This window comes from Micropterus dolomieu, linkage group LG21 (genome assembly GCF_021292245.1).
Source record: "Micropterus dolomieu isolate WLL.071019.BEF.003 ecotype Adirondacks linkage group LG21, ASM2129224v1, whole genome shotgun sequence".
Lineage (NCBI taxonomy): Eukaryota > Metazoa > Chordata > Actinopteri > Centrarchiformes > Centrarchidae > Micropterus > Micropterus dolomieu.
Genome location: NC_060170.1, coordinates 16,280,598 through 16,303,763, shown reverse-complemented (window position 1 = coordinate 16,303,763; position 23,166 = coordinate 16,280,598). Strand labels below are relative to the sequence as shown.

At 41.7% G+C, this 23,166-nt stretch overlaps 1 protein-coding gene across 10 annotated transcripts in view; it reads left to right on the top strand.

The window, feature by feature from the left end:
* Nucleotides 1-23,166, top strand: part of gpat2 (glycerol-3-phosphate acyltransferase 2, mitochondrial) — a 170,596-nt gene that overhangs the window by 117,305 nt on the left and 30,125 nt on the right. For 8 of the 10 annotated variants that reach the window (XM_046035167.1, XM_046035171.1, XM_046035172.1 and 5 more), the window contains one exon: nt 19,929-20,032. In XM_046035167.1, the coding sequence (XP_045891123.1) occupies nt 19,961-20,032 (72 nt within the window). In that variant the 5' untranslated portion in view covers nt 19,929-19,960. Of the gene's footprint in view, nt 1-13,216; nt 13,299-14,078; nt 14,232-19,928; nt 20,033-23,166 lie in introns of those variants that run through there. The other 2 variants (XM_046035165.1, XM_046035166.1) reach the window with 2 other exon arrangements.

Genomic DNA, 23,166 nt, shown 5'->3' with positions numbered 1-23,166 from the left:
CAAAGAACAACTCTGTCATAATTTAAAACCAGAGTAGATAAAAATTCAGGAAGTTCTGATAAAAATCCTCCAGGCGGTTTTGGGGGGCGATAAATTATAACAAATATGATAGGTTGCAGCCCTCCAACTTTAAGAGTGAGAACTTCAAAGGAGTTAAATTCATCACAGCATACTTGATGACATTTTAAATATTTCCTATACAGGCTCACTAGCCCACCACCACGACCACTGACCCTCGGTTGACTAAAACAATTATATTGAGGCGGACACAGTTCAGCTAGCTGGCTATAGTCATTCATTTGCAACCAGGATTCAGTTAAAAACATAAAATCTAGATTTGCAGACAAGATAAAATCATTTAAGATAAAAGTCTTACTTGAAAGTGATCTCACATTGAAGAGAGCCATTTTAAATGAGTTTGTTTTGGGTGCTAGAGTTGGTGCAGTTGTCCTAATCCTTAAGAGATTACTATTATTTCTGTGTGGGATGTGCACGTTTCGGTTTACTGGTCTATGCGTGATGATGACAGGAATAGAAGTCTTTGGAACAGCGCTGGTAGCAGACGGCTTTACATGCCAGCAGGTGAAGACAGTTGTTTGTGGCAGTGAGGCAGAGATCTGTTCAGTGAGCGGTGGTGTGTCCAGGTGTGCTGCATGAATGATTAGTCATTCATGTAAGTCATGTGTGGACCGCACCACATGCTGTATGTGCTCAGCTAACATTTCTGAGCCCCGTTTGTTTGGGTGAAGTCCATCTGTCTTAAAAAGAGGCATTCTTTGCCAGAAAATATTAAAATTATCCACATAACACACACGATGAGCCCTGCAGGCGGACTGGAGCCAGTCGTGGAGGCCAAGGAGTCTACTGAAGCGGCCAGCACCGCGACCAACTGTGGGAATGGGACCAGAGATAAAAACGGACTTTCCACACTGCTTTAAAAAGTTAAAAAGACGGTTAAAATCTGATTTTGTCAGCTCAGACTGCTGAAGAGCTGTGTCATTTGTTCCGACATGGACTATCACACTTGTGATGGAGGATGGGAGCGACGGCATTAGGTCCTGGAGTTTTTTTAAAGTGTCAGCCGTGGTGGCACCGGGGCAGCAGTGAGTGGTAGCGTTAAAGAAACGGTGAGAGTCACCAATTATTAGTGTGGTTGGGGAGAAAAGAGGACGAGGAGATGCCGGTTGTGGGGTTCCAGAGCAGGACTGAGCAGAATCTGCTTCAACACTGCGTGCGGACTGAGGATGGAGTGTGTGAGCTGTCGAGTGTTGTGTTGGAGTAGCAGTAACAGACCTGAGAGAAGGGCTACCCGACGGTGCAGGGTAGAGACGGCCTCCGGAGCGTCTGAGCACAGCCTCCTTCAGGATCCTACGTCAGGAAGCGGAGGTTTTTGACCGGGATGACGGCTGCCGATCAGGCCCGGCGGCAGACCGGCGGCCCAGAGCAGGAGATGTAGCCGGTGGAGGAGATGCAACAGTGTCGGCAGGCACTGTGCGCCGAAAGAGATCCGTATCAGGGAGACTCGAAGCCGCAGGTGCTTCCGCTGGATGGACCGGAGTGTCGTTAGACAAGGCTGCATAGCGGTTGGAGAGGTCGATGTGCGGAGGAGAGGCAGCCCCGTCCGAGCCTCTCTTGTAGCCACGGACCACCACTTCAGCCCAGGTTGACTGATGATTTGGAGTCGAGCAGGAGGAAAGCCTCGGAAGGCTAGAGGGGTCCCAAAACACGGTGTCCTGCATGTTAGTGGTTGCGCTAAGAGAAACAATCTGTTTGGCTTGTACTGAAGCCACCTCCATAAAGCCAGTCAGCAGGGAATCTTTCTCTTTGAGTTCCTCTGAAAGTTGTCGGATGTCTTCCATAAGGTCAGCAATCTTCTTGTTCGCTTTCTTAAGGAGTGTGCAGTTCTCATGGGGCAGAGTTATCTCGGCTAGCATAGCCGCCGGAGCTTTGTTATGGTCAGTAGCGTTGATCGCGTTTTTACGGTCATCTAGCTTAAAATCCATGTCTGATGACTAAAATCCTTAACCCACGTAAAACTTAAGTTAAAAACTCAAGTTAAATAAAAAGGATATAAAAAATGTAACGAAAAAGAGTGGATTACAACTGGAAAAGAGTCCGGTTTAAGATGGAGCTTCCGACAGGTGGCTACAGACGCCAACGCATGCGCAGATTACGTACGTCTACCTCCAAACCCCACATGACAAGCAGCAATAGCAGCCAGGTACACTTTAATTGTGGAGAAAACCTTTTGTCGCTTCGGTAGACTGTACGAACACTCTCGGGCTCAGGGACGGACAGAAGGGAAGTACTCTGTACTCGTAACATACAACCCGAAAAGCGAACCTCAGATATTTCCTGCGTGGAGGATAAATTGCAATGTGGAAATACGCGTCCTTCAGGTCGACAGACGTGAACCAATCGCCCTGGCGCACCAGACGAAGCAGGGATGCATGAGTGAGCATCCTGAACTTGTATTTTGTGAGGTACTTGTTCAGAGCTCGCAGATCCAGGATAGGGCGAAGACCCCCCCCCCCCCCGCTTGGGGGCCAGAAAATACCTGGAGTAAAAGCCGCTCTGACTCCGTTCGGGAGGCACTACACACATCGCTCTCTTTTCTAACAGCGAGACAATTTCCTCCTGTAGAATACGAGCTGACTCCTCCTGAGCCCGGGAGCATACATCGCCTGAGAAGCGAGGGGGGATGACAGCGAATTGAAGCCTGTAACCCCTTGATATCTTCAGCGAGACGGGGTGGCAGCCCCGGTGTGTCTTCTCCACTGCGCGCCATAAGTAATGGCGTTATGGGGCCACTTAGCGTGACTTCGGCCGCTTAAACTGAGGGGGCCGCGAGACAGCCTGAGCGAAGGTCTGGCGCGGGGCCGCTGGGGGGTGGGCCTCAGCTTTCCGGGGTAGGCAGAGCTGGAGAGCTTTGTCCTCCTTCATCACAGCGTACTTCCGTCAGGGACAATCGGCATGTCCAAGATGTCCTCCTTCTCCCTGTCAGACAGGTTAGTCAGTTTGAGCCATCATGCTCTTTCCTGTAAAACCATCACTCCCATAGATTTACCTGTGGCTTGGACCGAGCAGCGCTGCACGCAGACGCAAATGTCCGTTTTCATGGTAATCTCATCCCACACTAAGGGGTCAGGCTTGGTGGCCATGTCCTCCATGAACTCCGCTTGATACGCGGTGAGCATGGAGGAGACATTCAGGGCTCTGACTCTCAAAGCTGATGCTTTGTAAGCCCTCTCAGTCATAGCAGACTGGAAACGGTCCGTTTTTGATGACAGTGTGGCGCTTCTGGAGGATGCCGTGGTTCCATGGGGGGCATGCGGAGCATGCCAAGCTTTTCCATGCCCTCAAAATCCAGGGAGGAAGCGCCCTGTATCGGGGTCTTGCTGCTGAACGGGTGGTCCTTCCATGAAATCGAGACTTCATCCAGCAGCTCAGGAAAAACTGGGCGTAGCTGTTTTGCCATCCTCTTGGCCTGGGGCAATTTCTTCCCCTCATAACGGGATCTGGTGGTCTCCGTCACAACCGCAGGCCAGGGAATATTCAGTCTGGCTGCAGCGCGTTTGCACACGTCCTGCATATCCATACTGGGAGCGGGGGAAGCCGGCATACTCCTGTCCTCGCCCAGAGAGGCAGACGCAGCGTCGGGCTTGGCAGCCTGAGCGGAAGGGATGAACATTTCGTCCTCATCATCCTCAGATATGAGAAGCTCCGAGGTGCCCTCGTCATCATCCTCATAATCCAGCTCTAGCACATCTTCCATAAGCGGGGCCGCCGCGGCTAGGTCCAGCTGTGAGCCCCAGCTAGCGCTAGCACACGGTTCAGCAAGCTAGCTTGGCGTGCTAGCCGTCGTCGAAGACACTTCAGGGTGAAGCAGGCGTGGTGCCTGCATGAACCGTGGGCTTCAAGGAGGAATAAGTGGGGAGGTGCATCCCATAGTGAGACATCGAAACGAATGCTATGAATGAGAACCACCACGCGCAGACATATGCAAGACATGGGTTTCAGCTGTCGCATTCCTTGTGTCAAACCACTCTTGAACAAGACACAGCGTCAGAAGCGTCTTGCCTGGGCTAAAGACAAAAAGGACTGGACTGCTGCTGAGTGGTCCAAAGTTATGTTCTCTGATGAAAGTAAATTTTGCATTTCCTTTGGAAATCAATGTCCCAGAGTCTGGAGGAAGAGAGGAGCGGCACAGAATCCGCGATGCTTGAAGTTCATTGTAAAATTTCCAAAAATTGGTTTGGGGTGCCATGTTATCTGCTGGTGTTGGTCCACTGTGTTTTCTGAGGTCCAAGGTCAACGCAGCCATCTACCAGGAAGTTTTAGCTGCTGCTGACCAACTTTATGGAGATGCAGATTTCATTTTCCAACAGTCCACCTGCACACAGTGCCAAAGCTACCAGTACCTGGTTTAAGGACCATGTTCTTAATTTACATGGCTGATGAAAAGCTGATGCTTTTATCCAAAGCGACTTACAATTGCTATTTATGTCAGAGGTGGAGCAACTGGGCTAACTAGCAACTAGGGCTAAGTGTCTTGCTCAGGGACTCATTGGTGGGTCACAGTGGGGAGTTGAACCCGGGTCTCCCACACCAAAGCCATGCATCTTATCCACTGCCCCATCACCGCCTGTAATTGGCCAGCAAACTCGCCTGACCGTAACCCTATAGAAAATCTATGGGGTATTAAGAGGAAGATGCGATATGCCAGACCCAACAATGCAGAAGAGCTGAAGGCCACTATCAGAGCAACCTGGGCCCTCATAACACCTGAGCAGTGCCACAGACTGATCGACTCCATGCCACGCCGCATTGCTGCAGTAATTCAGGCAAAAGGAGTCCCAACTAAGTATTGAGTGCTGTACATGCTCATACTTTTCATGTTCATACTTTTCAGTTGGCCAACATTTCTACAAATCCTTTTTTTGTATTGGTCTTAAGTAATATTCTAATTTTCGGAGATACTGAATTTGGGATTTTCATTAGTTGTCAGTTTTAATCATCACAAATAAATGAAATAAACATTTGAAATATATCAGTCTGTGTGTGTAATGAATGAATATAATATCCAAGTTTCACTTTTTGAATGGAATTACTGAAATAAATCAACTTATTGATGATATTCTAATTATATGACCGGCATCTGTATGTACCTGACAAAGATCCAAGTAGGACTGAAACGTGCAGTAAGTGCGCAGGCTTTACCTTGTTTCATTCACACTGTTTTCTGATAGCCTTGCACCTATGTGATGTATGATAATCACTCTCCTTCAGCTCGTATCCTACAGTATTCCCATTGTTTCTTTCTTTCTTTTTTTTTTTTTTTTTTTTTTTTTTTTACAGAAAACATGCACATGACCAAAGCCTTCAGATTTGCATTAAATCCAGGTCAGGAGCAGAGTAGAGATATTTTTTCTAGCCAGTCCCTAAGCAAGATGAATTTTTTACTAAAATGCTGCTGACCCCTCTGTATTTGGTATTTTTTAATAACACTGTATTGGTGCAAGCCACTATAAATAAAACTGCTGCAGTAACCGTTGAGGGCAGTTGGTAGTAGGATTTGCTGCTAACGCTACTGTGCTTTGTGTTGATTGCTCCCCTCAGTAACTTTATACTGGTCCAGAAACATTTGATCACCTCTTATTAAAAATTCTTTTTACATTAATACACATCACATTAATGCTTTTACAAAAGTGACCTTTGTAGGACCACTGATTGTGTTCCTTGAAGGCTAATAATGCTAATATTTTATTTAATGAAATTGTAACTATTTCTTATGAGTTCAGTTGAGGCACTTTTTTCAGGCTGCAGGGGCAATATTGACCTATTCACAGCCTCTATATCCCTGCTTCAGTCTGACATGGTTAAGGAACGTTTTATGTTTTGTATTATAATATGTAAAACTAACTTGTGGTCTCATAAAGATAACCTTTTTTTCCCCTTATTTCTCAAATGTCTGTTTTGTTTTGTTTTTGTTCAGTGTCGACTCAAAACAAATGAACATTATTTTCCTTCGATCTCACGTCTTCTCACTTGATCTATCCGTTCCCCTACCTGACTCAAATTGTACATTGTTTTGAGAGTTAGCCCTAGAGTAAGTTTTGGTATTTTTCACTTCGCAGAGAAGGGATAGAGCTTGACAACAAGGTAAACAGTCAGGTCAGCACGAAGACGATTGACCAGTGGTCACGGGTTAGTCACAAGATTGCTGACATAATTGCTGACATAATCTGTACTCATGCGTTGGCGTCTGTAGCCACCTGTCAGAAGCTCCGTCTTAAACCGGACTCTTATCCAGTTTTATTCCACATTTTTTTTACATTTTTTATATCCTTTTTATTTAACTTGAGTTTTTAACTTAAGTTTTACGTGGGTTAAGGATTTTAGTCATCCGACATGGATTTTAAGCTAGATGACCGTAAAAACGCTATCAACGCTACTGACCACAACAAAGCTCCGATGACTATCCTAGCAGAGATAACTCTGCCCCATGAGGACTTTCTTCCTTAAGAAAGCGAACAAAAAGATTGCTGACCTTATGGAAGACATCCGACGACTTTCAGAGGAACTGAAAGAGAAAGATTCCCTGCTGACTGGCTTTATGGATGTCGCTTCAGTACAAGCCAAACAGATTGTTTCTCTTAGTGCAACCGCTAACATCCAGGACACCGTGCTATGGGACCCCTCTACCCTTCCAAGGCTTTCCTCTTGCTCGACAAGAGAGGCTCGGACGGGGCTGCCTCTCGTCCGCACATCAGCCTCTCCAACCGCTATGCAGCCCTGTCTGACGACACTCCGGTCCATCCAGCGGATGCCCCTGATACGGATCCCTTTCGGCAGATAGTGCCTGCCGACACTGTTGCATCTCCTCCACCGGCTACATCTCCTGCACTGGCGGCAAACGGTGATCAGATGGGCCGCCGGTCTGCCGCTGCGCCTGATCGGCGGCCGTCATCCTGGTCGAAAACCTCCGCTTCCCGACGTAGGATCCTGAAGGAAGCTGTGATTAGACGCTCCAGTGGCCGTCTCTACCCTGCACCGCGGGGTAGCTGCACCAACTCCAGCACCCAAAACAAACTCATTTAAAATGGCTCTCTTCAATGTGAGATCTCTGTCAAGTAAGACTTTTATCTTAAATGATTTTATCTTGTCTACAAATCTAGATTTTATGTTTTTAACTGGATCCTGGTTGCAAACGAATGACTATAGCCAGCTAGCTGAACTATGTCTGCCTCAATATGATTGTTTTAGTCAACCGAGGGTCAGTGGTCGTGGTGGTGGGCAAGTGAGCGTGTATAGGAAAAATTTTAAATGTCATCAAGTATGCTGTGATGAATTTAAGTCCTTTGAAGTTCTCACTCTTAAAGTTGGAGGGCTGCAACCTATCATATTTGTTATAATTTATTGCCCCCCAAAACCGCCTGGAGGATTTTTATCAGAACTTCCTGAATTTTTATCTACTCTGGTTTTAAATTATGACAGAGTTGTTCTTTGTGCCGATTTTTATATTCATGTGGATGACCCCAACAATGTTAATGCAACTGACTTTTTAAATATGGCCACTTCTTTTAACTTCAAACAACATGTCAAAGGGCAAACACATAACCGTGGTCATACACTGGACTTTTTTTTACCCTGGGTGTCAGCGTTTCCTCTATGGAATTAGTGGTCATGACCATATCTGACCACATATGTATTGTTTTTAGCTGTGATTCGCCTGTTACTTATGCCGCCTCTCACCAAGCTCCGTGTGTTCTCGCATCTTTAATGAACAGTGTTTCAAAGTTTTGTACATTCTTTCAGAGCAAAAGCCAACACCTGTCTGATTCCAACACCAACATCTGGTTGATCACTTCAATCATATCTGCTTGTTGTCACTAAATATTACTGCTCCTTTAAAGGTTAAGCCTACGTCTAAAGCTAGTAAGCAACCCTGGATAAATGACAGCATTCACAGCCTAAAAAGGGAATGCAGGAAAGCAGAGCACAGATGAAAAAAATTTAGTCTCCAAGTCCATTACCTCAGTCTGAAGCATTTATTAATAAACTACAATTACATGGTTAAGGATGCGAGAACACACTATTTTTTCTGAACTCATTACTACACATAACACAATCCCAGGTTTCTGTTTAAGACTGTGGATCAGCTGGTAAACCCAACCCCTCCTTGTGCCTCAGCTGGAAGTAATGATGACTGTGAATTGTTTTTATCTTATTTTACCAATAAGGTGGTGTCAATCAGAGCCTCTATTACCCCCACAGCCTCACCAGCAACAAGAGAGTTTTAACCAGTTTTATCCCATCCACTTGTCTGAGCTTTTAAAAACAGTATCACAAATGAGAGTGTCCTCCAGCCCACTTGATGTTATACCTACAAAGTTTTTATTGAAAGTAATGGATTCTGTTGGGCCCCATTTGATCTGTTTTTTTACAGCTCCCTATCTACTGGTTGTGTCCCTGATTATTTTAAAATGGCTTGCATGAACCCACTTTTAAAGAAACCTGGTTTAGATCCCTCCCTCCCACAAAATTTTAGACCAGTTTCAAAACTGCCTTTTATTGCAAAGATTCTAGAAAGAATTGTGTCCAAACAATTGCTCACTGTACTGGAAAATAACAAATTATTTGAAAAGTTTCAGTCTGGTTTCAGGAAGTACCACTGAGACTGCCCTGCTTAAAGTCACCAATGACCTTTTAATGTCTGCTGATGAAGGTATGTGCTCAATCCTGGTTACTTCTGGACCTTAGCGCTGCTTTTGACACCATTGATCACATCATGTTAGACCGACTGAGGCACTGGGTGGGGATCTCTGGTACTGCCCTAGAATGGTTTTCATCCTACTTGTCAAATAGGAAGTTTTGCGTGTCTGTAAACAACTATGCCTCTTCGTTCTGTCCAGTTAAATATGGTGTGCCTCAGGGGTCGGTCGTAGGACCCATTTTGTTTTCCTTGTATCTGCTTCCCCTTGGACATATTATCCATGAACATGGTATTTCTTTTCATATTTATGCTGATGACACACAAATGTACTTGCCCGTCAGATCCACAGACCCTGGAATGCTGAGTTCACTTAACAACTGCCTTTGTGAAGTTAAAAAATGGATGTCAAATAATTTCCTCCAGCTGAACTCAGACAAAACAGAAATCCTGGTCATCCTGGTCAACCAGCAGATGGCAAATACTGTCATCTGCTGGTTCCCTAGTAAATCACATTAAGCCTGTTGCAAAGAACCTTGGTGTCTGGTTTGATAGTAATTTAAATTCCGAACAGCGCACCACAAAGCTTGTTCAATCATGTTTTTATCAACTTAGAAATATAGCAAAAAATCGATCTATGTTAACTTTTAAGGATACCGAGACCATTTTACACGCCTTCATCTCATCACGCCTGGATTATTGCAACAGCCTTTTCACTTGTTTATCCCAAAAATCTACTGATCGACTCCAGACTGTCCAGAACTCAGCTGCCAGGCTTTTAACCAGAACAAATAAATATGACCACATTACCCCTATTTTAGCTTCACTACACTGGCCCCCAGTATGTTTTAGAATTGACTTTAAAATTTTATTGATCACTTTTAAAGCTCTTCATGGCCTCTCGCCTTGTTATATTTCTGACCTTTTAGTCCCATACACACCAGCACGTACCTTGAGATCCTCGGGCAGAGGTCTGTTGTCTGTTCCAGAGTCTCGACTGAAAACTAAAGGGGACAGATTATTTGACTTCATTTGATCCCTTTTATTTCATTCTATATTACTTATTTTATATTTATCTTAAACGTGTATTTTAGTCTTTTCATTGTTTTCTTGCTTTTATCTTGTATTGTCTTTGTATTATTGTTTTGGGGTATTATTGTCTTTACAGTAGTACTTTGAAAAGTGCTCTACAAATAAAGATTATTATGATAAACAGTGACACCACTGTATTCGTTCAACCATACACCCATAGCTAGAGAGAGAAAGAGAGGGAGGGAAGGATTCACATAGAATATCCACCCTTGTCGACCCGTGGGCTCCTCATTGAGCCCACCTAATGATCCTCACATGTCTCCCTCTTTCACTCTGACATATAACCACAAAACCCTCAGCTTTGATTGTATTATATTTATCTGCTATTAAAGTTGTGATCATGAGGCCTCAATAAATTCCCTTCTTTCTTTTTCTCAGAAAGCTTGTAAACCATATGGCAGAATTATATTCACATTTAGATTATCCTTTTAATAAACAACAAAGATAGATCCTCCATATTGGGCTTGAGATGTGGGGCAGGTGGTGGAGCAGCTATAATAACAAAGCAACGCAGTGTAATTGAACAATATTACTTTTTTAAAATTGCACAGGTGTGCCTTTAGTCTGGCCACAATAAAAGTCCAGAGTCTACCTTCTCTCATCTTGCCAGAGTGTTGCACTGGCAGCTCGGAACATGGACTGCCCACCGTGGTGCCTGGTCCGGTTGTTTGGGCCGGGGGAATCGTGGTGTTTGTGTGAGTGTGGGATCTATATGTTCATGCACACAGAGATTATCGGCCCTGTTTAAACAATCTATATGCACGTATGGTCGAACTACAGTAGATTGTGACCTACCTCCAATAGAACTCGTAGTGCTGGAATTACCTACTTGGAAAGAAATGCAAGGGGACTTTGACAGCAACAGGGAGTGCACAGGACCAGCTCGCATTAGTCAGATCATCTGACGAGATTACAGATGTCTATTACAGCCTGGCCGCATAAGTGGCGTTTACAGTTGCACTTGTCTTCGTTGAGGGACCAGTATGGGGTCCATGGCTAGTGGATCCTCTGACTTTGCCCAACAACAATCCATTTGACTACATATGAATAAATGCACTGATATTTAACCGCGGAGGATGAGCGCTGCTGCTCGTTGGGAACCCGCCTATGTAGGAACATCTTACTATTGGAATAATGAGCTCTTTAAATAAGAGGAATATACTCTGTCGTTGACTATATACCAGGTTTTTGTTGGTCAGAGGCGCAGTCTCTTCTTGCCACCTCAAGATAGCAGTGTGCCGACAACACATCTGACCACACCTCATTTTAAGACCATGACCATGGGCGCACAGATGGGTGCACGTACATTTACTACTTGCACAACGTGGGCGCTGGGCGTAATTATGACAACTGCATCGGTCATAAACTAGCAGTGACACTTGCTGTGCACCACTTTGCATCGTGGTTGTAAGATAGGGCCGTAAGATGTCCCGCTGCTACCAGTGAAACATTTTACTGGACACACTTTTGACTAGTGTAGGGCTGGACAATAAAACAATAACAATTATTGTGATATTTCTTTCAATAACAATATAACAAAAGTTCAATAAATATTCTATAAAGGTTTGATTTTATTCACAATCATACACAAATTAGGACTTACTTTTTTATTAAGAAAAAGGACTGAAAAAAGCTTTTACTTAATTTTACTTATGCATATTGGTTGACAAAGATTTTATCAATTGTTTTGAATGTTCTACGTCAGATTTGTGAAGTGATCCACTGTTTGGCCTCAAGTGATGACCATAAAGATAAAAATAAAACCACAATTAACCATCAGGTTTCTTCAAATTTCACTTAGGGACAAAAATCAGCCTTTAAATTTGAAAGAAATAACTATTTGATACTTATTGTGATAATTATCAATATAGAGAGAAATTAAACTTTTTATCGTGATAACCTTTTTGGCCATATTGTCTAGCCCTAGTGTAATGGAAATTATTTGTTTTACGGAGTGTAATGATTCACTATCTATGCTTTTCCATAACATTGGTTCATCAATCATCAATCAACTAACTGAACTGAACCAACATGGGGCCGTATAATGAGAGCATCACAGGCTCCCCTGTTCACCTCTGTGATCTGAAATAATTAATAATAAATTAATAAATAAAAAAATGGCAGAAATTCACTGATTCCAGCTCCCGAAATGTGAATATTGAAAACTAGGCTGGTATCTTAGTTTTCTATTGTAGGAAATGTAATATCTTTGGGTTTTTTGCTGTTGGTCACACAAAACAATCAATTTGAAGATGTCACCTTGGATTTTGGAAATATTTGGCATTTTTCACAAGTTTTTTACATATTATTGACCATAATTAATTAAAAAGCTAATCTGTAAATTAAGATAATGGTTAATTGCTGCCCTTCCTTCTGCCCTCCTTCAAATGTGCTCTAGTGCAGTACTTTCTTAGCTACCCTTAAATTCAACACAACAAATTATTTACAACTGATAATTTTTCAAAGGGCGCAAAGGAGTGTGCTCCTTGTCACTATTTTAACCCCATACAATGCTACGTATCCCCCTGTAATGTAAGACACCAATCTTTTTTTCAGGGAATCTCTGCAAGAAAATGACTCTATTCTGTGGGAGAAGTTAAAGATGTTAACTGTAGTGCATCCACTCATGATAAATCTGTCCTCCAAACCTCTTCAGTGTCGTTCTCTTCGGTCTGTTTCTTCAAGAAGAGACACAGTCAAGTCAGTGTGCCTGCCTTGATATAGTTCAGTGAATTCCCTCTGTAAGAGAGTTATTTTCAGCTGCTGAGGAATTTTACTTACTTTAGGGTATAAAGACCGACACATGAATGTCAGGCTTACCACTGAGTCATGCTTTCAATTGAATCAGTGTATTCTTGGCCTGCTTTGCAGCACAGGTGGTGAACAGCATGTCTTTGTAGCCACAGGAAGATGACTACTCTGGGTCAAAGATGAAATATTAAAGGCAGTGTAACTTTAATATAACGATAAGATGCTATGGGGCAGTGAATGTTGATCAAACAAGCTTACATTGTTCATTATCAAAGCAGCCTTTGAAGAAGTCTGATTTTTGACTATGCACCAACATGCACACAGACATATTAACATATGTTTACACAATTTATTCCCAAGTATTGCATAAAAGCGTCTAACCCTTCCTGAATATTTTTGGTTCATGAATCAATTACAAAATAGGCCGCTTGCATAAGACAGGTTGCATCATGGTGTTGGTAGATTACATTTCACATATTTGCACACATTTTAATGCATTTGGGTTTTTATGTGCAAAGGTGTGGGCCACATTTGACATTCCATAGTTGTTTAACTTTAGGAGAAGCATAGCTGCAGGTATCTAACCTCTCACCCTTACTGCTGTCTTTTCCAGGTCTGCTCCAGTGTCTTGTATCCCACAGTAGTTAATAAAACATCATTGGCTGTCAGGGAGAGATGAAAACCTGTTTAAGGATAGGAGTGAGGGAGAAATGTGGAGGCGTGAAAGGGGGAGGGATGACAGGTATCTGACATGTAATTAGCACTCTTCTTTTTTTATGAATTATAATTGTGAGATAAAACCTTTTTATCTCCCAGTATCAGAAATGGCTCAGCGATCAGCAATTATCATCAGATCCTGTCAGGCAAAAACAATCTGATCTACCCCCCCACAATGATTTCTTACATAGTTTTGTGCATGATTTAATATTGAACATCAAAAACAGCAATTCGCTTTCTTTCTCCTCTAATTCTCATTATCTTTTTATTGTCTAGGCCTTTTGTGACTAGATGAGTAGGGTCTCCCAAAGGGCAGAACAAGATCTTATCCAACCACATTGGAGATATTTCAACAATAAATGTAAATGTGAAAATGATCAACTTTCATTTTTCAGCGTAAACATTTTGACTCTTCCCAAAGCTGACTCTTGCTAATTCAAAGAAGGGTGGGGCTGAGATGGGCAGAATATAGCCCGGTTGCTGCGGCTAGCGTCCTGAAAGGGCACCCACTTGTCACTCAAAGCATCCACACCCTTAATTATGCATAAATTTAAGCCTTAATATAATTTAAACAGGTGAGTTATGTAAGATTTAAGCTGGTCTTCCTGCCCTTGCCGGTATACCACACAGTCAGGATTGCCACAGCCGGTGATAAAAGTAAAAATGTTCCTGACAGGTGACAACAAAACTAACAAGAGAGTTGGAGTGGATGTCAAACACAGTCTGTACACTGCCACACTGTGAACACACCGAGAAGAGGACAAATCAAGAATATTGAAAACACCTGTGAGCCATAGACGGTGTAGAAGCCTTACATGACACACTGTTTGACAAAAGTAATTAGTGTTTAGAGGACAATGGAGATAACATTTTAATAAGAACAAATACTGTCGTCCAAGAAAAGTGATATTCGCACAACTGTAAACAGAAAGGTGCTTTGGAGACTAAGCTACTAAAGGTAACAAAAAACTCCAGTGAAATGTCATCTCTTATGGTAAATTTACTGGATACATTAGCTTTATTTTTTACAGCTAAATGACTGCTTCAGGCAATGTCATGCTGTCACTGTACCAAAATGTATATTTCATAAATGTGTGGGACCTGATTTTCATTAAAAAAGACGATTATGTGGTTCTCTAAAGAACGTTCAGAAGGATTCTTGTATTAATAGAATTACACTGTAAGTATATTATAAACCATCATGTAATGTGTTTAAATTCTTAATAAAAATAAATAACATTAACAGTTTACCCATAAATATAGAAATGTCCTATCTAATGAGATATTAGTCATAGCTCTGTAACAGTCTCAAAGCCTTTTAATTGGATTGCTGGACAGTTTTTATATGAAGATTTACTGCATGTACTGTACCGCAGACACTGGACAAGTAACAGTGTGATGCAAAAGGGAGGAAATCAACAGAGAGTAAAGGTAAAGAATTCCTTTTGTTCTGGGAAATCAGTGATACTCTCTGGCTCCATGACGCACAGCTGCTGATTCACAGACTGATTGTGTTCTCACACACACATGGTTGTTCCACTATCTCTGTGGGGACATCTCATTGACATAATGCATTCCTTAACCCCTTCCCTAACCCTTGACCTTAACCTTATTGTAACCTGAACCATGAAACCACGTCTTAACCCTTAAAAAGCAATCTTTGCCACTGTGACACAAGTCCTCGTGTGTTAGTGTGCATTCAGTCCCCACTGGCATATAAGAACATGAGACACAGACACACCAGGGATGGCAATTAACTTTTTGGCTCACCTGCCAAGGTGGCTGGTAGATGGAAAAAATCCACCGGCCAGCCAAACATATTTTTACTGGCCAAAATAATAAATTGCTGTTTTTTTTGTCACATATACATTTGTTTCAGTACTTTTATTTGAGATAATAAGGTATTATGTTGAATACAAACTTTAAAAAAGAGGAGTGAAATTTGAAGCAAAATTATATTATTGCTATTAAATGTACTTAAGACATAACAGTAAATTGTTTTCTAAACTTACATGATGCTTATTACTGATTCAACTTAAATTTCATCACTGCTCACTCTTAATTACGCTTTATCATTCAACTTAAACCACCTCATCTGCTCACTTTCTACAATCACCCGCTTCTGGCCTCCTGGTTCTGAGTCCTGTTGCCACAGCCTCACAGGTTTTGTGGGGTCAACATTTTGTTAAACAGCCCTATGGATCATTCTCCTTGATCTCTGATGATTGATCTCTCCTTGGAGGACAGCAGGACCATTAGAAGATCTGACAGTGTGTCCAACACTAGACTGGACAACTTTTATTTTTTATTTTTTTTTTATTATCTGCTTCAAACTCCTCGTTTTGGTGGTAACGTTAATTGGGTTAATTGTCGCCACATTACGCCGGTGGCTAGCGAGCTAAAAGCTAAAAACACTCCAAGTACAACTTTTGTAATTAGCTCTTAACACTAGCAGCTTTATTTCACGGGGTACTGCGCCAATATAACACCTTGCTGCACTGATTGTATGAAGTAGTTTATGTTCATCTCCCATTCCTTATGTTTGATTGGCGTAGATTTGTAAGGAGGTGGGAGTAAGGGGACAGAGACAGGAGTCGGGAGGGAAAGAGGGGAGAGTGAGTGTGAAGCCGCTTTCATACGGAGATCAACGCAGAAAGAATATCCCCATATATGTCTCATTCGCTTATTCATACTGAAGAAAAGTTTGCAGAATTATCCCGCCACCATGTGTGCTTTCACATAGTGGTCCGGCTTTATTGGAACCAGCAGCATGTAAAAAGACTGTTACATCTGGCATGTGGACTGCGGCTTTTCACAGAGAGATGTCTCGTCTGTGACCAACTTCCTTGACTCAGAGGCGGATAAAATCGGACCCCCCTTTCCGGCTCCGTACCCAACCAGTAAACCCCCCTAATCAGTGTGTTACACGATTTCAGATCCCTTGGTACATCAGGGACCAATTTAAGTGCGACACGCAACAAACGTCGGTCTGCTGCTAATTACAGATATTATATGGCGATATCAAGCCAAATACATTTACCGTCCAATGTGGCGGGTAGCTTTCCAACATTTAGCAGCCAAACGGAAAATACACCCGCGTTTGGTGGGTGGCAGGTGCTAATTTCCATCCCTGAGACGCACACACACATCCAGGTGCGTAGCCGTGTTTACCACATTCATTTTATTTTCATATAGCTTGGTTTACTTGCAATATAAATAAACAAAAACTAATCACAGTTGACGTCCCTGTGGTGTTATCTGTTTTCCTACTCAGCAGAATCCTCGCTCCCCATTGGTTTCTTTAAGAAAGCTCATAAGCATGTCAAAGACACGCTGTTATCCCTCCACTGCTAAAGCAATGCTCAGATTTAAATGTTCTTTTCAGCGGGAGGAGAAATTCTCTGACAACAGTAAACATTTATCACAGTTAGTGTAGTCACAGTTTGGCTATAGATGTTTTTACTCCACATAATGTAACTAAGAAAAAGGGGTTAACAGCTCACAGAGTCGATGTGGCGATATACAGGACTTATGATTTGGGCAGTCCCTGTTTTGTTCCTGTCTGTGGCTACACACTGAAGTTTTTACCTATAATCTGATAACTGGTCATTTCCACGATCATTTGGCTCATATTGATGTTGTTCATTTTATTGAAACACACACCGTGTCTACCTTCCACCAGTTTGTTGGTCCCTGTCCTGATTTATACCAGACTGTTTCAAAGTGTTTGCAAACACTCCAGATGGAGATCTAGTTTATATCATAACTCATTCCCATCAGATGCTGTTTAAAGATACAGACACTCAAAATTGTCAATTTGTTATTAAATGGACAGTAATTGGGCTGTGGTCACCAGCTTATAGAGAAGTCATTAATTACTGTTAATTGCTCCCATGTGGTGTTTTTTACAAAGAACTTATAATATTTACCTCTGGATGAGGATGATGGGTTGTCCAAATATGGATTACTGCTCTTTTCCATGGGTTGCCTGTGACGTTTGAGAAAGCTAATTAGCCAGTTGCAGCACTTTTTTGTAAACTTTTGTTCAACATTGCAAAAACTAATATAAGAGAGACTTTGCTGATTAATCACCAGAAACGTTCCGTGGGTCTTATTCCAAGGAATGAGAAAACAGCTAATTTGTATGCAGCGTCAATTTCAGCCAGGACTGCATACAGAACAAACTGGATTGGTTAACAAGTTATTAGTGCAGGAGGTATTGCAACCGCTCCGTTGTGGGAATTCGGTGGAGCTCAGCAGCAGGTGCGCTCTTCCAAATAAATTATGAATATGCAGTGATGCTTATGTACTTTAACATATTTTACTCTAAAGCTGTAGCGTGGTAACATGCAGATGACACGTCCTTGTTGTCTCTTAATCAAATACATACACTGAGTGAAATGTAGACCTTGGTTTGCCATTCATGTGGCTGTTTAATTGGATTCGGTGTACTCTGTAAGCATTCAGCACAAACACGCTTTCCATTTGGTCTCTTGTCGGGTTAACAATGGCAATGTTGCTCTTCAGTATTTTCAGTTCAGCTATTGCCATAATAATACGTGGCTTTTATTGTAGTGCTTGACCACGGGTTTCACGTTTTTTCCATCTGATACATTTTGACTTCCATGAGAAAGGTCAGACTTATTATTATTTTTTTATTTTTTTTTTGTAGCAGGACATCACATCTATACCTACATACAGATGTGTCCCGGACCCTTAATGTTGCATATGTGAGGACTGGCTGAGATGCCAAAAATGTATATATTGACAGTAAAGATATCTGATCTGATTGAGTCTCTAAATTTCCCATGTCTGTCTTCTTTTCGAACAGACGCTAAGTGTATTTAAAGCCCCCACTAATCACTGAGTGGTTTTGGGAATAGACTTGAACGCACCAACCAACATCAATTCGACTGCAGCTCTAAAATTATCTTCAATCTAATTTGACCTGGCAGATTGTAATGGCTTCTGATTTTTAATCCTTTCTCATCATGGGCCCACTTAGGTCTGGGGGTATCGTATTAGGAAACTACAGCGTATTAATTAGACTATAATTGATCACTTAACTTCTGAGGAGAGGAATAACTAAGCTAAGTGTGAAGAGGAACATGTGGCTCAGACTCGAATGCATGTCATGTTTCTACGTACGAGTGAGTGATTTCATATGTTTTATGTTGACAGGTAAGTGAAACTTTTTGTAGTGTTACACAGGTCTGGCCTCGGTACAATGCTGTCTCTAGTTGTTTCTGTGTGGTCTTCTATTCCCTCTGGAGTGGCTTATATAACCCCATTAGAGCCTGTGCTGACTCTGGCTGTGTAATTTACATTTTTACACCCTATACTCCCCATGTTTGTTGCCTTGTGACTGCCATCACCAAGCTCTGGGAATCTCTTAGCAATGCCTTTGTTCCCATTGGAGTTGGTAATGATTGTGGGAACCTGAGCCAGTTGAAATGGAGCATCTCCCTATAGGGAAGGCTTAAGTTTTAATTAGCAAAGTTAATGGGGCAGAGTGGGATCAACAGAGTAGGAGACAGAGATGCTCCTATTCAACCTAATGAGACTCCTGAATCTGATGGGTGTAACCACAGAAACATTTATTAGAAGGGAGTTTGTGCTGGATGACAGCAGGCCATGTCTTCATCCTTTTGTAGTAGAAACAAAGCCTTACGCAAAACTAAAGGGAGACTCTCTCAGGATGGTGGCTTTTATACTGCCGAAGCTCTCTCTTTGGAGAGTGCGCGCTGGCTCTTGATCCGTATTAAATCTACCTTAATCTCAGATGATTACTCATTTGAGCTCAGACACAGCCAATGTTATTAATTAGATAACCTATTTAAGCTAGATCGTATTACATTTTGACTTATGTTGCCAACTCTCATTACTGGGTTTCCGAGTGGGCGAGGGACCAGCATCGTTTACATAAGAGCTGTTTTTCAGCTGATGGCTATGTGCCCTGCTTTTAATGATTTATAACCCTCTAGTGAGTGTCCGCCCTGCTCCACCTGTACGAAGCTTAGCAAATACGGCCTCGAGTTCCTCTCAATCTCTAACCTCTTAATGGCTCTTCTGTCCTTGTTTTATTACTACCCACATACAGAAGTGAGAACAAAACTTTTAAACTAAAGTTTTCCACAAGTCCAATAAGAGGAAACAATGGGAAACCAATACAAGGCAACCAGCAGCAAGAAGCTACTTTCCCCTTAACTGAAAAGAATGAAGGGAAAGTTAAGAATTTGAGAGAATTTGTGATGGTGCAGGGGAAGTAGTGCTGGTTAGATGGTGAAATTGTAGCTATGGGCACTGGGTGATGGATCGGTGAGTGCTGCCAATACACTCCTGCCAAGGACCAGAGGACAAAACGAATTTTGTGTCCCACTGAGGGTGTGTGTGTGTGCGTGCAAGTGGATGTGTGTTTTATTTTCTTAAATTGGAGAGATGAAGCCGTTTTCTCAAAACATGAAAATTCTCTCTGAAAATTCTCTCTGAAAATTCTCATAATTAGCCTTGTATTGTAAGGCACCTAAAAGTGACCGCCCACTCACATTCATATGCGCTCACAAACAATCCATATTACCCAAAACAATGTGAGAATGCACTGTTTTAACACGGCTCCGTATAATATACTCTTTTCCCCCAATCTTTTCTTTGGCAGGTCTCTGGGTAGAAGTCTGCAGGGGGCTCACCATGGTGCAGGAGAAGAATAACGGGATAAACAAAGACGTGGTCCTTCCACCAATTCAACAGAATAAACCTGCTGTAAGAACACTGTCTGCATGACTCTCTCCCGCTGCCATCTCCCACTAACTACATGTGCACTAATCTCAAACTCTTTGTTCGTCATAATCACAAGCGAACATGCACAGCCCCGTGTGCTTAATTCTGTTTGATGTTTACCAAATCACAGGGCGTGATGAGTCATACTGATCCATCAGTTATTTAAAGGAATACTTTGACATTTTGGGAAATATGCTTATTTGCAGTTATATGATGTTATATGTTATATATGTCCAGAGTTCAAAAGGCCAACACCTCTAAACCTCACAAATTAACATTGTATATCTTGTTCGTTTAATCTGTACACAAACAGAGATGTAAAAACAAAATGTAGTGGTTTTACAGGGAGTTGAGTGCATTAACTATTCCTTGACAAACAAGGCATGATGACTTCCCATGAATACGTTTGTTTTTCATGTCTGATAATTATTTGTATTCCCTGTTGAATTTCCAAATACCATAGCTGATGAATACAGTGCTTTGTGGTAGCTGAATGGCTCTGTCGTCAGACCTTCGTCTTTTTTGCAGTTCTTTATTTAGACAACAGTTGAGAACATTTTACCAACTTCAAAGCAATAGCCTTGCAGTTACAGAGAGCATTAGAAGTCTGCAACAAATTAACAGCATGACTTGAAACCCTTTCCCTTTAATTATCCTTTTTAATAACAATATGCATCCTATAAAGTTTCTGCACATGAGCTACTAAAGGTACTGATTTTGTTATCGCTTTAGCAACATGCCAGGTTGTCGTTTAAATGACAACTGGCAGGCTAACGGAAAATATACAGTATATAATGGCTTCGGAGAAGAGACACATTCATTCAGAGCTAGATAAGTCCTTGTTGATTCCTTACTTAAGTATTAAATAAACATGATCAAAACTCAGAAAATCATAGTTATTATGAACAACTGGTAAAATAAACAAAGTCAATATATTGATTGCTGTGATTATAAAGGAATTCTTTAAAAAAACATTATTTTTCACAGTTGCATTTATAGTAACAATTTAGATGTGATGATGAAAGCTTCAAGAGTCTGGATATCTTTGTATAGGTCCCTTGAAAGTGCTTGAATTTTACACTTAAAAAGCTGTACGAATCGTGCATTTATTTTTGACATACTCATAACATTTGGAATGAGATTTTTGTCATTTGATTCACAGATCACTCCATGGTTTTAACACTATGGCCCAATCCCAATGTCCACACTCACAGACTTACAGACTTTGAGGTGCGTTCCCGGGAAGTCCGTGAGGGCTTAGGGCTATCCCATTGTCAAATCGTCAAGTGCGCGAGGGCTCTCTCGCGGACATTTTAAGCCCTTTTTAAACCCTTCTTGTAAGTCCACATTTCTGCAGACTTTGCCAGAGGGAATTGCCCACAGTTCATAGCGGTATGTGTGTACATGTAACTGTGTTTTTTCTCTGCCGCTGGTTCCAGAAAGCTGGATCGCTTTGTGAAAGCACACATGGTTGTGGCATTATGCTGCAAACGTTGGTGTAGTATGAATGAGCGAATGCAGAATACTGGCGGATATTCTCCACAATGAAATACGAGTTTACCCATTTTAAGTAAAAAAAACTCAGTATGTGGTGGTCAGTGTTGATATTGTGACGGGCGCCACGAATAAATGCTTGTATGGGAAACACTGGATAGGATTGACTGGTATGCTCCTTTAAGATAGACCTATACTTCAACACGCCAATGTTAGAGTGGTATCAACATTCTCATCGAACTGTGGTCAAGAAAGTGAAAACACTTATTTAACATGTGGGCTGGTGTGTTATTTAGCCTCATAATACTAAAACTTTGCCTTCATAGTAAATCACATAATTCATCAGAATTAGTATGGTCATTGGAATTACTGATAGTTCGATCCGAGCTTCGGCATTACAATAATCTTGTCTTTCAATCGACTTTTCCATGGCGAGGCACTAATTCTGTCAGCTGCTGTATTTTCTAGGAACCACCACCACCATCATCATCATCATTCAACCAGGAGGAACAGTCTATGATTTTAGGAGATTCATTAGCTCATTTTGTCTAAAAGGGGTAATTAGTCTGAATCCTAACTAACACTTAATTTCAGGCACAGTTAACAGCCCACACACACACACTGCATGATAATTAACGGGTATCGTTGCTGTTTGTTATGTAAATATTTGTACTACTGACCAGCTGTCAACTTGCTGCAGGAGACCTTAAGTCTAGCTGATTAGTATACAGTACACAGTCTGGCCTGTGCTTCAGTGCATGAGCTGTTTATGCCTGATGTGCACTGATTGCCTGATACTGGGTCTCATATGGGGCCTCTATTAATATTTACTGCACTGCAAGTTATTGCATACTCCCATGAATTCAAAGCTAACCCAATCACAGCAACACAGAAATCATAACAAACCCAAAATTTAATCAAGAGCAAAAAAAAAAAATTGAAGGATTTAAACTGGCTCTTTTTTTTCCTCTTTTAATTTACCGGTGCTATTATGTTTCTGAAAAGCTGGTGAAATCAAACGTAGCTCGCTGACAGAAATATGAAATTTTATTAAAACTGATATTTGTTGTATTAAAAAATAAATAAATGGAATATAATGCTGTAAGGCTTTGAGGCATTCTGTATTAGTTTGCAAACCAGATAACAACACTCCTAAGTAAGTAAACTCGAAAAACATTAGCTGCCATCACAGTTCACACTTAGTTTTGGGATTTTTTTGCACATGTTGTGAATATTGAGGGGCCCACTGCACATGCCAGTTTATGAGGTACACCGTAGCTAAAACTAATGCAGTCTAACACAGCAGTCCTGCCCCCACTGATATAATTAGACAATTTGACAAAATAATAGAAGCACCTTTAGTATAACGCAATACAATTCAAGAGCACCACAAACTGCAGCCTCCAAAATGACCCCACAGTTGAATCAACACATCCCTAAAACAGTTTCAACAAAATCTGAACATTATAACCTTCATGAAGGGAGGATTTATTGCAGGACTGTTGTATTAGACTGCATTAGTTTTAGCTAGCTGTACCTGATAAAACGACAGTGTAAGCTCAATAAGTGGATGTAGTTGTGTAATCCCTGTGTATGTGACACCTTGTTTGTGTAATTATGCT